Source organism: Pleurodeles waltl, chromosome 10 (assembly GCF_031143425.1).
Source record: "Pleurodeles waltl isolate 20211129_DDA chromosome 10, aPleWal1.hap1.20221129, whole genome shotgun sequence".
Classification (NCBI taxonomy): domain Eukaryota; kingdom Metazoa; phylum Chordata; class Amphibia; order Caudata; family Salamandridae; genus Pleurodeles; species Pleurodeles waltl.
In genome coordinates this window covers 467,191,675-467,207,301 of record NC_090449.1, presented here as the reverse complement: position 1 = coordinate 467,207,301, position 15,627 = coordinate 467,191,675, and the positions used below count along the sequence as shown (strand labels likewise).

At 42.6% G+C, this 15,627-nt stretch overlaps 1 protein-coding gene across 1 annotated transcript in view; it reads right to left on the bottom strand.

Annotated features, from left to right (window-relative positions):
- The window catches only part of LOC138261625 (SCO-spondin-like), a 1,514,343-nt gene that overhangs the window by 882,889 nt on the left and 615,827 nt on the right, over nucleotides 1–15,627 (bottom strand). Inside the window, exons 61-62 of the mRNA XM_069210750.1 lie at nucleotides 12,676–12,767; nucleotides 5,114–5,299 (exon numbers count right to left, since the gene is read on the bottom strand). Of these exons, the coding sequence (XP_069066851.1) occupies nucleotides 5,114–5,299; nucleotides 12,676–12,767 (278 nt within the window). The remainder of the gene's footprint in view (nucleotides 1–5,113; nucleotides 5,300–12,675; nucleotides 12,768–15,627) is intronic.

Sequence of the window (15,627 nt, the reverse complement as noted above, 5' to 3'; positions counted from 1 at the left end):
CCAGGCTGTTAGGAGTGCGTTCGAGGAGCCATTTTTTCTTTAGTTTCTGGCAGGTGCGTTAAAGGAGATGGTCGCGTCCTGCGCAGCTCTAGTGCTTCCCACACAATCTGCAACATTGCAGCCCTGCCTGCGATATAGAGGCAACCCTTGCAATGCTGAGGGCAGAAGGGATTAACAATGACGAAGCAGGTTCGGGCAACTGGCAGGCCTTTGTGTTTCAGCAGCAGTTTTGCAGTACGACACCTCCCAAGAGGGGCAGGAAAGTGGAAGCAGTCCCTGATGCTTTCACTACTTATGGGCACTGAGAACAATGCAGAGCCTCTGGTCAGTCCCTTTGCTCAAGGTGGTGTGGTGGGGGCCCTAGAAGAACAGGGTAGGAGGACGTGGGTTCAATAAGGGAAGCACCCTCAGAAATATTTGGGAAAATTCCTCCAATCCCCCTGCAGAGGGGGCCATCAGTGACTGACAGAGGGCCAGCTTGAAGGCGGTGAAGAACCAACAAGGGGATGGTCTGAGCTCTTGAGAATGAAAATACATAATGTGACCTGATGAGGCCCTTCGTGGCCCACCCGAGTCAGCAGTGGGGGAGTGATGAAGCGAGCAGGGAGGGTTAAGGGCAGCTCACCACTGCCACAAATGGCAGGTTGTAGGTAGCTTGCATCACCCTTGCTCAGCAGGAGGTGAGGCAAAGCAGGGAGCCTCTGTAAGTCCTCTTTCCATGTGGAAGTCGAGGGTCCAAGTCCTAAAGAACAGGCCTGCAAGTGAGACCTTCCCAAGCGGGAGGTTCACTGAAAGCCAATATGGAAAGGATAGCGAGCAGGAGAAATCACGGCAGAGGGAAGGCACCAACCCATTTTACAGACATGGGGAGAGAGCGATAGACACACACAAAGGAGATGTGGTTGGACTGAGCACAAGGGATAGGCTTTGGAACAAGACAGGAAGGACAGCAGGGGTTGTGTTTAGCTGCAGTAGTGGTGCAAGCAGCAGGGAATAAGGGGAGAGTCTGGGGGAGCCCCAGTGGGTCCAAACAGCAGAAGAGAATAAGTAGAAAGAATAATGGACAAGGATAAGAATACAGTGTGGTGAAGAAGATGAATGTGGAACAGAGGACAGTGAAGTGGGCACAATGATCAAAGAACATTAGCATCAGACAGGGGTGGCCAAGAGAGCAGAGGGTGGGCAACAGAAATAGAGGGTGAAGGACCAAGGAGACACCAGCCCATGAGGGAGCCACAACAAGAAGCCCACAGCAGCAGGATGGCAGGGAGTGCACAGCGACAGCTGTCATGGGGTGCAGTGGAAGGGCAGCAATGGAGTATTATAAAGTGGAGCTGGAAGGCACTAACATGAAAGTGAGAGGATTCCCAGAAGAGTGAGTATGAGGATGTATTGTAGCAAGAGGAGAGTACAATAGCAGGAGTATTAAAGAGAAGAGTCCGCAGGGGGGACACTGAAGGGACTGAGCACTGGTCTGGGTTTCAGAGGGCCCTCTTCAAGTACTGTAAAAAGTACTTGAAAGAAAAAGGGGCCGAATACTCAGGAGAGCTGAGGCAGATGGAAGCAGACGGGAACAGTTGAGAAGAGTGGGGAGATGGATACTGGTGCACAGAGACAGAAGACACAAGTGAAGCCGGGAGAAAAAGGAGGAATCAAGAATGAGAAAGGTGACAAAGGAAAGGGCGAGGAAGGAGAGAGGAAGTTACCGCACATGGGAGTCAGGTCACCATCTTCAGGCAAGTATGAAAGAAAAATATAGTCAAATAGGTATATAGATGTACTTAAGTTGCTGCACAGGTGAGATGTAAGGATCAATCCAAAGCAGAGGAGCGGGTGCTGGAAATGCATCCATGAGTTTCAATGAACATATACCGGCGGATAACTGCATTTACAACTTGTGAAAGCACTGATGAGATTGTAGGACAATGAAATTACATGCATGTAATAAGGACAACAATCATCAGTTTGGGGGCCATGGTGTGAATAAAGCATGACAAGAATTTGAGGTCAAGACAAAGCCAAATAAGACAAAGCATGGGAGAGTAACTGGACAATGTACTACGTCTGCAACTGATGAACACAAGACCATTTTCCACATCACATACAGCAAGCAGTCTGTTGCTCCCCCTAAAGCATTTCCCAGGTCTCCCACTCCAGGGGCAGAGACAGGCAGGACAGACAAGACAAGATGGCACATGCTGTAACTTTAACACGTGCCTTTGTTACAAGTATCAGGGCACATTCTGACATGAATGCCACAGCAAACACCCAATTTTACAAAGCAGAGGTGAAGGAAGATAGCAGGAAAGGGTAATTATGTCAGTTAATTTGGAAATACTGTAACAGTGGTTGAGATTATACCCAGACAGCAGAAAAGCAGGTTATTTGGAACACGAATTAGGTGAGGGTTTCAGGATGCTTGCATGGGCCAGAGAGTAGCGTGGTGAGTGAGATGGAATATTTAATTCAGGGCACAACACATTGCGTGGCTAGACAATGAGAGGCTGATTCAGCGTCCCATTCACAGAGGCAGACGTTTAGTGGTTTAGCCCTAGAGGTGGATGAAACGGCAACAGCATTATTTTCAAGATATGGAACATTGGTAGGTGGCTGATGAAACAGTACCTGGCTATTTCCACAAGGAGATTGTACCATGCAGCTTGGAAATAATTCAGGAACTCAGGAATGGAGAAGCGAGGCAGAGGTCATGAGAGTTTACTAATGTGTCAAGATGAGGCATGAGATGTGATGGGGCTTATTAAGAAGCACTGAGTGTTCCTCTGTGGTGGTCAAAGGAAATATAGCAGGTGTCACATTTTATGGGAAAGGTTTTTGGGTATATGAGCTAATAAGAGGGGAACTGGTAAAAAGGGTAGTGTAAGAATGCTCCAGAAAGAAAGGGAGAATGGGAGATTTGGGCCTGCCGATCATGTAAGAGATCCCGCAATGGATGATGGAACAGACATGGTGCCTATCTAGTGCAGTATTTAAGTTGATCTTCTATGAAGCACTTAGGTGTTGGAGTTGGTGGTATCCAACTTTTTGATGGGCTGCGGTGAAAGCACACAAGGTATTAGCATGTGTGGGAGAAGTCAAAGGATGTTGCTACAATGGTAACTGAGGCCAAAGAGGAAATTCTCCCTCCTGCTGATTTCACTTCGCAGTTACAGCTCAGCATCTCTGTTTTATGGTTAACCAGACATATACAGGGCTAGAATCCGTTCTCCTCCCCTCATATTTGGTCACAAAACACTTGTAAGAGTGTTTGGAAGGTTTTCTTCCCTTTCCAAAGAATACCAGACTTTGGAGGTATTCAAAGGGCCTAATTCAATGAGATCAGTATACTAACAAACTTCACAAATGTTGTTTCCACTGGTTACATTTTCTCCACAATTAAGGTAATATGGTGGAGGAAATTCAGCTAGTGGATTCCGTTCTGGATTTATTATCTAGCATTCTAGTTATTTCCTGTTCACATCCCTGTAAATTCTTTTCTGTGTCATGAGTTGGACTGCCTAATAAAGAAAGGAAAAACTGGCACCACAATCCACAAATGCACACATCTAGCATTAGCCCACATTCCCAAAGTTCATATAGCATAGAAGGAAAGCTAAAAATTCTCCATGGCAGGCCTTGCATTATCTTGCATTATGGAACAACCTACCAACCAGCACCAGTGATCGAAGAGGCAAACATTTTGAGACTAGTGCTACATTAATTCAGGAATTCGGCTATTTACTTCACACTTAAAAACTCACCTATTCAAAGTGTAATTTTACATCTCTAATATCACACTCTAGAATTCTTATTTACTATCCACATTACAAACAAGCACCGGCAAAACCAATACATCGTCTGTTGGCTTTCTACTGGTTTTGTCAATGCTTGTTTTGTTATGCACTGTTTTTCTTTTTACATTTATTGTTAGGGAAGCAGATAGATCTTCACCAATATGAAAGAAAATATTGGTTAAAATCAAAACAATTTGGGGGTCTCAAAAAACACACATTGTCAAAGTAGGCCCAGGAATTAAAGAAAACTATGTTGTGTGCAGTTGTACTCCTTGTGAAACAGCAGAATTCAGTCACTCATAGTGAAGTTAGCTCATGGCTAAAACTGATTGACCCACCACCCCATTCTGTAGACCAATAGATGAAGAGGGCCGACTGAAAGCCCCTACAGTAAGTACATTATATATACATTTTTAGTAACATGTTAAGGTCTTGGCTAATGCCAGACCTAAAACTACTGACTAAGCCAAAGAGTCTGGCATTGGTAAGCAGGTATAATGAGTATTTTTTTATATTATAAGCACATACCACAAACATCACAGCAACCATATGCTTGTAAACAAAAAGTTTACATTTAAAAAATGAACTATGCATACAATTTTATTACAAGATTGCAGGTGATTCATGGGAACTTAGGAACCCTTTGTAGTTTTCATGCACATGGCAGGAAAATGGCATTCTTATTGGCACAAAGTAAATGCATTACTGGCTTTGAAATATGGTAATATGAAGGTCTTCTTAAAACACATAAGTCTGACTAGAATAAAAATGGGAAGAAAAAAACATTGGCCATGTAAAGTATTAGCCAAACGGTGTGCTTCTTATAAGGTGGTTGTGCACATGAGGTCAGGTGAAGTGCTGTCACTGACAGGGCATGAACCCAATTGCTACAGTGAGCTTACCTATTAGCCCATGCTGTATCCTGTAGTATGTGGAAGTGAAATGTGAATGGCAGTTGATCAGTCACAAGGACAAAGAGGGCTGGCCCTACTTTGCAGTGCCTGTATTTATCAGGTCCAGTAAATACCTCTACCCCCTCTATGGCACTCAAAATAAGGGCCTTACCTGTGGAGATGACAGTGACATGTGATTAACTTTTATGCCAGCTAGCCATTTCCATTTGCCAACCTGCCAGTAAAACTCCCAATAACTCAATATATCACACCATCATTGCTGACTACATTTAACTAGAGTTGTGTGTTATAGTGCTTTATGAGCAGCATGCAGTCATGTTAATAACTCAGTTCAGCTCATTTTTCTAAATTTGGGAGAGGCTACGGCTACTAATCTCTGAATTATGGTCATATGTGTGTTCTTCTCACCTGGACAAAGAGAACTGTCACATGGCTCTTCTTGCATGGACTCTCCCTCACAAGAAGATGCTGATGGTGGCAGTGTGGTGTTGCAGTGTCGAAATCTCCTACGTAGCCCGATCTGCTCCACATCATAGAAGCAGGTCTTAGAGCATGGTGACCAGGTGGTCCACTCACTCCAAAAGTTAGTGGTCTCTGTGAATCAAGGAACATGATACATATACTTAGGCATGCTTATTCATACTTCAAAGTCTTTATATGCTCTCTCACTACTATCAGACTTACAGGGGGTCTGTATCTGAATACAGGGCCCCATGTAAGGGCATACTACCAGCCAGAACCATTATGCATAAAAGAGAAAATAGAACTATAAGACACATGGAGCCTAAAGAGCTGTGTCTCCAAAGGGCTCTATATGGATAGACAGCAACTGGACAAAGATCTATACTACCTTTTTCAAACTCCAAAGAAAGGCATCATTCTTAAACTTGTAATATCTCACAACATTGTTGTGGACTGCTGAGCAAACATACACTAAACCAGCCAAAATCACATTCAATCATATTAAAACAAAACTGTACTAGTTATGAGAAGACCAAATATATATACTAGATAGGTAAGTTGGAAATAAATTACACCTAGCTTTGGTTCTCAGAACAGAATAAGCAGAATAAGCTCGGCCGGGTAGTGTAAAAGATTCTTGTCATCACCTCCTGACACTGGGTGGACTGTTGAATGATGTCGGGATACGTTTAGAGGTGGTCCTCTGTGATGTGTAGGATTAAACTGCTCCCTTACTCCAAATTCACAATGTACCAATCCACTAAGACCTCTTAATTGATATCAGAAATGGGTGCAGTGTCAAACAAACATTTTCTACCAGCAATGTAGAGTGCAGTAGGACAGGCCACGATTGACGTAGTTGCTAAAGATATCATCTTACTATTCACAAAAAGTAACCTATGCTGATGCCTCAATCAATGATCTATGATCAGTGGTCGTCACACTCAATGCACACACCAAGAAGGTCCTAGGGTGCCAAAGTTTCTTTAATTCTTGGCAGGGGAGGGTTACTTTACTCACAGCATCAAGGCAGTGGGTCTGCAGGAATGCATGGAAGGTCATAGTGACAAACTCTTCCTTGAAGAGTGACTCACCAATGCTTGCCCTGAATTAACTATCCAAACTGATAATTGTGGCAAGAGTACACAGAACCTTGGCACCATCTCCGATGCCTAGTAACCTTCACTCACCTCCAATCAGAACCTGCCTTCTGACCTAGTGGAACTGCCATCATATTCTCCAAATGGCCAGGGATCAGGTAACATAGAACCATGCATTATGACAACACCACAGTCATGATGTTACCTGACATTTCTTAAGAGGTACTACACCAAAGCGGGTTGTTTGAAGGAGTCTGCGAATAGGGGGCATTGAGGGCCCTTATAGAAATCTGGCACTTTCCAGATGTATAAGGGAGAACAGGAGACCATGGATAGTTTCAAAGTGGCAAGGAAAATTCAGAATGTGCTGCCATAGTTGACACCATGAGACAGAGGGACCTCTCCTTGATCAGCAGTGACTCTTACAATCTGGAAACACATCAAGAACTTTGAGACCCAGACAATGCAGCTACTGTTGCTGCAGCACTCCACATGGAGTTTCTCCAAAGAATGAGGCCTTCATAGTTGTGCAGTGGATGGGGTGACAGCTTCTCTTACAATTTATTCACATCGGTAGCCCGGTTCTCCCAAACAGTTGTGCCCATAATTTGAGAGTCTGTTGGTGAATCTTACTACAATCTGGGGAGATGTGGGGGGTACTACTTTGCAGTTCTGTTTCTTTTAGTGGGGCAAGAAAGACTGAACTTCTTATTAGTTGGGATGTTACAGCTTTGTCCAAGACTCATGACACTTGATGTTGTTCACACTCAAGACATGGATAAACCAAACCCTCTTTCACAGACACGGTCACAGGATTGGTGAGAATTATGTTAATCGGATTTTACCTTCTGTTGTGACCCTCTTTAGGATTTTTATAGGCTTGATTTAGAGTTTGGCGGAGGGGGTTACTCCGTCACAAATGTGACAGATAGCCCGTCCACCATATTACGATCCCGTATTAGCCTATAGAGATTGTAATACGGCTAACGGGATATCCGTCACGTTTGTGACTGTGCAACCCATCCGCCAAACTCTAAATCAGGCCCCAGGTCTTTTCAATCCCTCCTTTTATACAGTAGGGACCAGATTTGAAAAGCCTTGTACTGGTGATCTTGGAACAAGGCACATGTAATGCTGCCCAACTTTACAACCTCAACCATCCACCAACAGCACTTGGTAAAACATATGATTTATGATGTGGAGTGTGGGGCCATTACTGTTCTGCCTGTGTGATACAGGGAGTTGGCCTGAGAGACATTTTAATTAGGCTGGAGTAATCAGAGTAATTTCAGTAATTATGCACTAATCTTTTGATTCAAAATTACTGAAATTATACTATTATGCCAGCTTGAGTAATTAAGAGTAATGAGGGACAAAAGACCTACCACAGGAACAAGGAACTAATGGAGTACGAGTGACTGCTAGCTATGGCTGTCCGTGCCCTGTTGTATTTAGTACTGTTTTCTTAGTGCATCGTCTTGCCCATTTTGAAGGTGAAGGCACGTTTTGTACAACAAAAATAGCGCTGGATTGCACTTCTCAAGTAATTAAGGATAGTTATGAGTAGTTCTGCAGTTATTATGAGTAATTACGCCAGCTATGCCCACCCATGAAAGGGACTTGAAACACTGTAAAATTTACTAGGCCTTCCCAAAGGAAAATCATATATCTGGGGGGAAGGGTTACACAATGGCCCTGAAGTGGGCCACCCAAGCCTTCATAAGCCAAAGATTTGCTGATTTGGGCAAACTTGGTGATCCATTAGTGCATGATTCAGTACATATTGCAATGAGTGCAGACACGTATTACTGTCTTGTAGCTTGATTAGGCTCTAAGTACGAATGATCAATATTTATACAAATGTGTTCCTGGGTTTCTCAATAAGCTGCAGAAGGTGTGTGTTGATCTCAGGCAATAGATCATGTTGTGGGGCAGAAATCTACAGTGGACAGACCCACTTTTCTATAGATCACCCCTTGCTTCCACTAGCATTACCAAGACTCCCACCACCCTACAGGCAGGCCAAACTTGGGCATTGGGTCCCACACGAAATATCCTACACTGAGTGGACAGAAGTAATTGTTCTGTTGATGTGCACTACAGAAGCTGAACAAAATGATGAATGTATTCTTACTGACATGCATAATTCCTAGGAAAACCCTCCATGATCACAACTCTCTATTACTGCAGTACTTTGGGACACAATGTTAACATGCACATTCTGATGGCATTTCCAAGAGCTAACACTACTTAAAAAAGAATATAGGGTGTGGAGGAATCAGGTGGTGAAGTGGGGAGGCATTTAAGGGAGTGCTATGGGGTACTTGCAGTGACTTTGTTTAGGGCAGTGGTTCCCATCCTGTGGTTCGGGAAACCCTGGAGGTCCGCAAAGCCTCCTCAGGTGGCCCATGACTGCTTAGAAAATTAACTAATAATAACAGATTAATAAAGTGAATATAAATAAAGTGGCTAAATGTGCAATTGAAAGTTTTAAAACATACGGTGAATGTCAAGGAATTTAAATAGGAGGCTAAAAGTTTAATTAGTATCCACAAATTGATTTGTGGGAGCAGTTCAGGTGCATCAAACAGAATATACTATGGATGATGTGTGGCTTCAATTGAATTTAGAAAAAACTCCAGCCTTCCTATTAAATTTATTTTTTTATTTTTTTTGTTTGCAAGTTAAATAAAATGTTTTATCATTTGTGTATATTTTTGATGGAATGTTTGCTTCTGTATTTCTTGTGCATTGTTTTGCGGATCAGATGATCGACAATGTATAGGCCCAGGTCCCCAGTTTCCAGTTATGACTCAGTGAGTGGACCACGGATATCAATAATGATTCAGTGGGGGTTCCTGGATCCGTAATCGTAAAGTAGGGGGTCCACTGAAGTCAAAAGGTTGGGAACAACTGGTTTAGGGTATTGGTGGGTGATCCAGGATGGCCTAAAGAAACTGGAGGTGAACATGAGTCTGCAGTCATAATAACATTACTCACAGCACTCTAGATTCTGCAGTGCCGAAGGCAGAACCAAGTGTATCTTGTTGCTGGACAGGTTGTATAATCTATGCTAGAGGTTAAACTTAATTAGACACCACCTCAATGGTGACAGGCATGCACTCTTTGGCCTGGCCCCTTTGCAAATAGATCCATGGGCAAGAACTGCACCACTGTCTATATACAAGTGGGCATGAGTAAGTTGATATATAATGCCTAAAGGATTCTTTATTCACCACCCACATCCCATCTTCCTGACCAGGTTGATGACTTCCTACAAGAGGTCCAGATCCACCAAATGACCCCCTGATCAAAAAGGATTACCAGTACATTGATATCACTGAATAGCATTCCTGCAGCTGGTAAAAGGAAGAGAAAGGGAAAAGCCCAAAGCTCTAGTGAACTTCTGGTTACGTTCTATGACACATGAAATAGCTCCTTATTTCTATACTGTTAAAGTTATACACACATGTCAATTAGATAGAAAGCTCCCAGCTTCCACATGTAAGATGAATTGAAACCCTCCATTCGGAATGAAAGGGGAGGAAAGTTACTGCTAGAAGAAGAGCTTTGAAGAGGACTAGATCCAAACTGGCATTTTTACCAAAAGGTTCCTTCAAGATTCTTAACTTCTTTCCCAAATTTCTTCTGCTACTGATATAACCTCATGGATCTGCACTGCAATTATATTACACACACACACACACACTGGAAACCGGTAGATCTCTGGTTTGCTTCATGTTTTCTCTAAAGCTAGAGAGACCCTTAGGGGCATATTTGAGAGTCCCTAGAACCACCGGAGTGTCACTTTTAGTGACGTTCCGGTGGCGCTATGCCCTGCACTGTATTTACAAGGTGGCTTAATGCCACCTTCTAAATACGGCCCCTTCACATGCAGTACTTTGCGGGAAAGGGGTGTTCAATGGGTATTGCTGTGGGCGTGCCACAGCAACACCCATTGCATTTTTACACTGCCCCAGATTTACGAGTTTTCTTAAACCTGAGACAGCACCAAAATCTAATGTCACCCCAGGGGTGGCATTAGCATGGCACAACGAGGAGAAATGCTTTAATTTCTCCTTGTTTCTTACTCTTTCCATGTGTGCTGAATTCTGCAGCACACATGAAAAGAGCAAATCGACATTTAAGATTGCTTTTTTGGAGGAAGGTGTTCCTTCCTGCACAAAAATATTCTCCCCCTCAACGCAGTTATCCTTGCACTATGGTGCAAGGGTTGCTGTGTTGGCGCACAGCAGCATATTTAGTGCCAGCGCAGGGGGAAACAGGGGTGCGCTGTATTCTAGTAATTGCAGTGCATCCCTGCGTTTTGAAAATGACGTGCGTGACACTGCCAAATTTTTTCTAAAATTTGGCCCTAAGTGTTTCATCAAGTGCTAGCTCATTTGATGATACAAGTTACAGTTCAATACTTTCTAACACAGGAAAAGGGTAGGCAATGAGTAAAAATATCTCGCAATTACCTCAGTATGTGTTCAATTGTCATAGCTCGTGAAACACTTTACGAGTCCCACATCTCTAAACTAGGTGGGGGTTTCCAGTTTGGTGGGGTGCAAGCCCTTACGATTTATTAAGGGGCTCTACCTCCACCATACTCTGAATAAGGTTCAATGATTTTAAATTGACTGTTAACCTATCTGATTGCTGCTTTTAGAATGGACACGTGTCCTCTCAGATTGGATAAGGATGATCCTGTCAGATGAACACATTCCTCCTGACCTCCAAGTTGCACAGGTCGTCAACAAAATACTGCTTTTTCAAGACTAATAAACTCAATACTCTTCCCCTTTGTTTCCTTCATTTTGAGCTTGGACTTTGTAGAGTGGCAAAGAAGGAACTCAGAGAATGCTTAACTCTAACTTGAGTGAAAACATATTTTAGCCAATTCAAATAGGACTCTCCTTCTTTTCTTCAGACTCATTAGAAAGCCTACTTCCATTTGTTATTGCTTAAAGCGACGTCAAATCTCATTCTCTTCCCCATTCTGACCTGTCATTCAAGATGAAAGACAAGTACATTCTTGGTGAAGAGTGTAAAAGCAAGGCAAGAGAATTTTTTAATCCTAAAGAATCTCGTGATACAGTAGCCATCTCAGAGACTCTTGAATAGCTCAGCAGGCAGGTTGCAATTGTCCCTCATAATTTATTTCTAAAATACATTAGTAGTTTCTTCACGCATTCTGGCCATGCCATTCCTATTACATCCTAGGACTAAATATTTGTTACGTTATGTCAGAGTTTCTGATGAAAGCACCTCCATAACCATGCCACCAATCTTGAGTCTGGTGTCAATCACATCAGTTACAGAGTAATTAAATTAATACAAGGCTTGACACTGAGGCTCTTCTACTACAGAGTCAGCACAATAAAGGACTGCCCAGCCTCAAGGCAGAGCTAGCATACCATCATCAAAATAACATTAGGCCTATCTTCAACCCACAATGTATGCACCACCATTGGAGCAAAACAAGGCATGGCTTCACCTCATGGTGAGTGATCTGCTATCAGACTTACAAAAATCCTGGGTTCACCTACAGCAAGTGCACCACCATAAGAATATCACAAGGTTTGTCATCAAATCATTGTGAGAAACCACCATCACAAACACAGCCTGGCTTCAACCTACAGCAAGTAAACCACCACCAGAGTAACCCAGGGTCACTTCAACAGACAGATGGTGGGCTTACGCATAAGAACTTTTACCACATTTTGCTACTTCACTAGCTTGGCCACCATGAGCTGAAAACATGTACTAACATAAGGCTAGACAACACCTTTAACTTTTTCAAAGTCCTGCTTTAAACTCAGCTGGAAATACACTAAACCTATACTACCTTATCTAAACTTCTGCCTGCATAGAACATATACACTACAAAATGTATTGCATATATGCGACGGCACTACCTAGCTCTTGGGTGTCAGAAATGATCTCCACCGTTCAAAGTTATGACCTGTCTACTGCTCATGTAAGCTATATCCCTTGATGTACAAATGCTTATTTTTCTCTCAGATGTCATAAGTAAAGGGCTCTAACGTCTATTAGGGTATTGTATTTGCTATACAAAAATACAAACATATAAATAAAAAGACAGAGTAACACAAGGCATATCTTGATCCAATAGCAAGTGTACCACCATCACACTGACACAAGGTCTCGATTCACCCTTTGCAAGGAAACCACCATAAGAATAACACAAGGCCTAACTTAAATCAATAATGAGTGTTCCACCATCACAGTAACAAAAGGCTTGTCTCCAATCATGAGTACAGCATCAATACAGTGACAAAGACCCAACACAAGCCCCCATTAAGTGTAGTATCACATTGTTAACATGGGCCATGGCAATCTTGCTTTAAATAGTCACAGACTGGTAGTGAGGAATGTTCCTACCATTGATACAGGTTGTCTGGCACTGTTGTACCTCTCTTTCATCACCTTGGCAAGGTAAGCCCCCATTCGCAGCTGCTGGGTTGGAGGGTGATCTGTAAAAGAGTTAACATGCTTCAGGATGCAATGGTATTTTTCTGTACAAGTGCATTAAGCAGCAGGCCCCTTAGAGTCATTACTAGCTGGACACAGAGAAGGAGTAACCAAAGCCAAAACTGACATGACTGCAGACAAATATGTGAAGTAAAATCTGACCCCACTCCATGGACTGAAACAGCTCTCATATTTTACTAAGTGACAACCGTTCAGAAGTAAAATATGTCGCTTCAATGTAGAAAGAAAATATTTGTCAGAATATTGAGTATTTAATATATATCAAAACAACCATAACTATAGCTCGTACTCTAAGGTAACTATAACTTGTGCCCCCATGAACAGTTTTTTCATCAAAATCTTTACTGCAAATATTACATTATTACAGTAATATTATCAAAGATATCATGTGTGACATAATTTGTGAGGTATTTAGCAGTGCATGGCGAGGAAAGAGTTATAGTTACCTTATGGTGAAAGTTATAACTATAGCAGGTGACTTTCTATGGTTTTGTACGTTTAAAATGTGAGCCTAAGTATAACATTCCTGTAATCTTTGATTTAAAAAAAAATAACATATATATATATATATATATATATATTTTTTTTTTTTTTTAAATATATATATATATGTGTGTGTATGGCCAACCCCTCTTACCGCCGGAGAGAGAGAGAAAGTGAGAGATTGAGAGCGATTTAGGCTTTGATGAATGATATGCTTAGAATGAGATATTTTAGGACATATTGAAAAGACAAGTGTATTTGTTGATTAAAACAAGTGAAATCTCTTTTCAGTATGAACCTTAAACATTTGACATTGAAAACGAATTAAAGTAGGGAAATGACCATAGACACACTTGGACTAGAAACCTCAATTTTCAGTGAAAGGGTCTAAGACCTTAACCATCATGCTACAGCTGACTCCTTATGGTGCTCTTTTCAGACATACCTATGACATTCAACCCAAAGATTTTGATAGGGAGGACATGTGAATGTTTCATCACTAGGAATAAGCAGACACACTGCCATGAGATACTAGGATTGGAACCTTCAACTTTTAGAAGTCATTGCATGTAGAGACCAATGCAGTGACCATCTCTCTCTCTCTTCCATCCCATTATGGGATGGAAGAGAGAGAGAGGGAGGGTGACAGGACTGTGGAGGAGTCTCAAGGCCCCCACAGTCCTAGCCAGCTCCCTGCATCCTATGGTAGTGGGCATTGCTCCCACAAGCATGGAGCTGCTTTTGAGAGCAATGTTTTAATCTGTTTTCCTGCAAGCATATTTAGGCGTGCAGTGAAACAGATGAAAACTTCTCCTTCTGCAAGTGAGAGCTGTTTGACAGCTTTCACTTGCAGAAAGTAAAGTGTTTACTCTGACTTGGCGGGAGCTGTCAAAACTCCCACCAAGTCAGAGAAAACAGTTATGTCCCGGGGGTGGGCACCAAGGGACATAGCAGGAGCCAGCCCTGGGGCATCACAGTCCACAGGGCCATCTATCGCTCCTTGAGGAGGGCTGTGCTGTCCCATTCCATTGTGTATTGTCCCTCAGGCCTGCAGGGGTCTGAAATGACCCATGCTCTTTATTTAATTAAAGCCTGGGAGTGGTCCCTAGGGCTGCAGGGGGCCACCACGCGGCACCCTGTACTGTATTTAATTAAAGTCCCAGGGCTGTGGGGGTCAGAAATGTACCCCACCTCAATATTTTACTGTATTTAATTAAAGTCCCAGGGAGGTGACAATCCCGGGCCTGGGGTGGTGATCCAGCGGCCCTCCCACGTCCATTTTGTAAATCATTCTGGGGTAGGTGGTGGTCCCTGGGCAGTGGAGGTGCCCAGGCAGCCCTCCCACACACATTTTGTAAATTGCCCTGGCAAGGTGGTGGCTCCCAGCGCCCAGGCAGCCCTCCCATATCCATTTTCTTAATCACCCTGGGGAGGGGACGGTACCCGGGGCTGTCCAAAATATGAATGCCCCGGGATGTGGCCCGTCCAGGGGCTTGTAAAAACACAAGCGCGGGAGCCCACACTTTTTTTTTTGTTTAATTCGGCAAATTCTGACGATGTTGTGACATCATGGCAACACCTTAAAAAGAAAAAGTAGTTTTTAGCACTGGGATGTCCCTCTGGTACCCTTGCACCAGAGCTAAGGGGTCAACATGACTCCACCCTCAGCTGAAGCCGAGTCCCAAGATGGCTGCCAAACACTTCCCGGTTAAAGTGTTGGCAGCCAATCAGAGCTCTGTATTTTCCTGCACAAGCTCCTCATTATTCGCGAAGTCATCGCGGCCAGAGATATACAAATTTGGATTTCTTTACATTTCTCAAAAACTACTGAATGGATTTACATCAAATAAGCAAAAGGGTAATCTGTGTACCGAAAGCCAGCTTTCTGCCAAATTTGGTGTAATTCTGTCAGTGGTTTGGGCTGCAGTCGTGTCTAAAGGCCTATGGAAATTAACATAGGAAACACAACTTTTTTTACACCCCCTTTTTCTTGGCCCCTGCTTCACAGATCAACCTCATACTTTGAGTCCACAACAAGAATTACCAGCGCAACTTTTTTTAAAATTTCATAAACATTCATCAAAGAGCACCAAAGATATAGGCAAGTCAAAGCACGCTTTTTCTATGAAAACATGGCCCTAATTATAACTACCTATTGGCTCCCGGCACTAGGTAATATATATATATATACATATATATATATATATATATATAAAATAATGAATGTTAATGAAATTAAGGTTAAACTAATGCTATAGTTAGTTGTGATAAAAAGATCTGTTTTTGTTTAAAAAAAATAACTTTAGAAATTCACTGAAAAAACAAAGGTTAAAATAATGTTGTAGTTAGCTGAATATG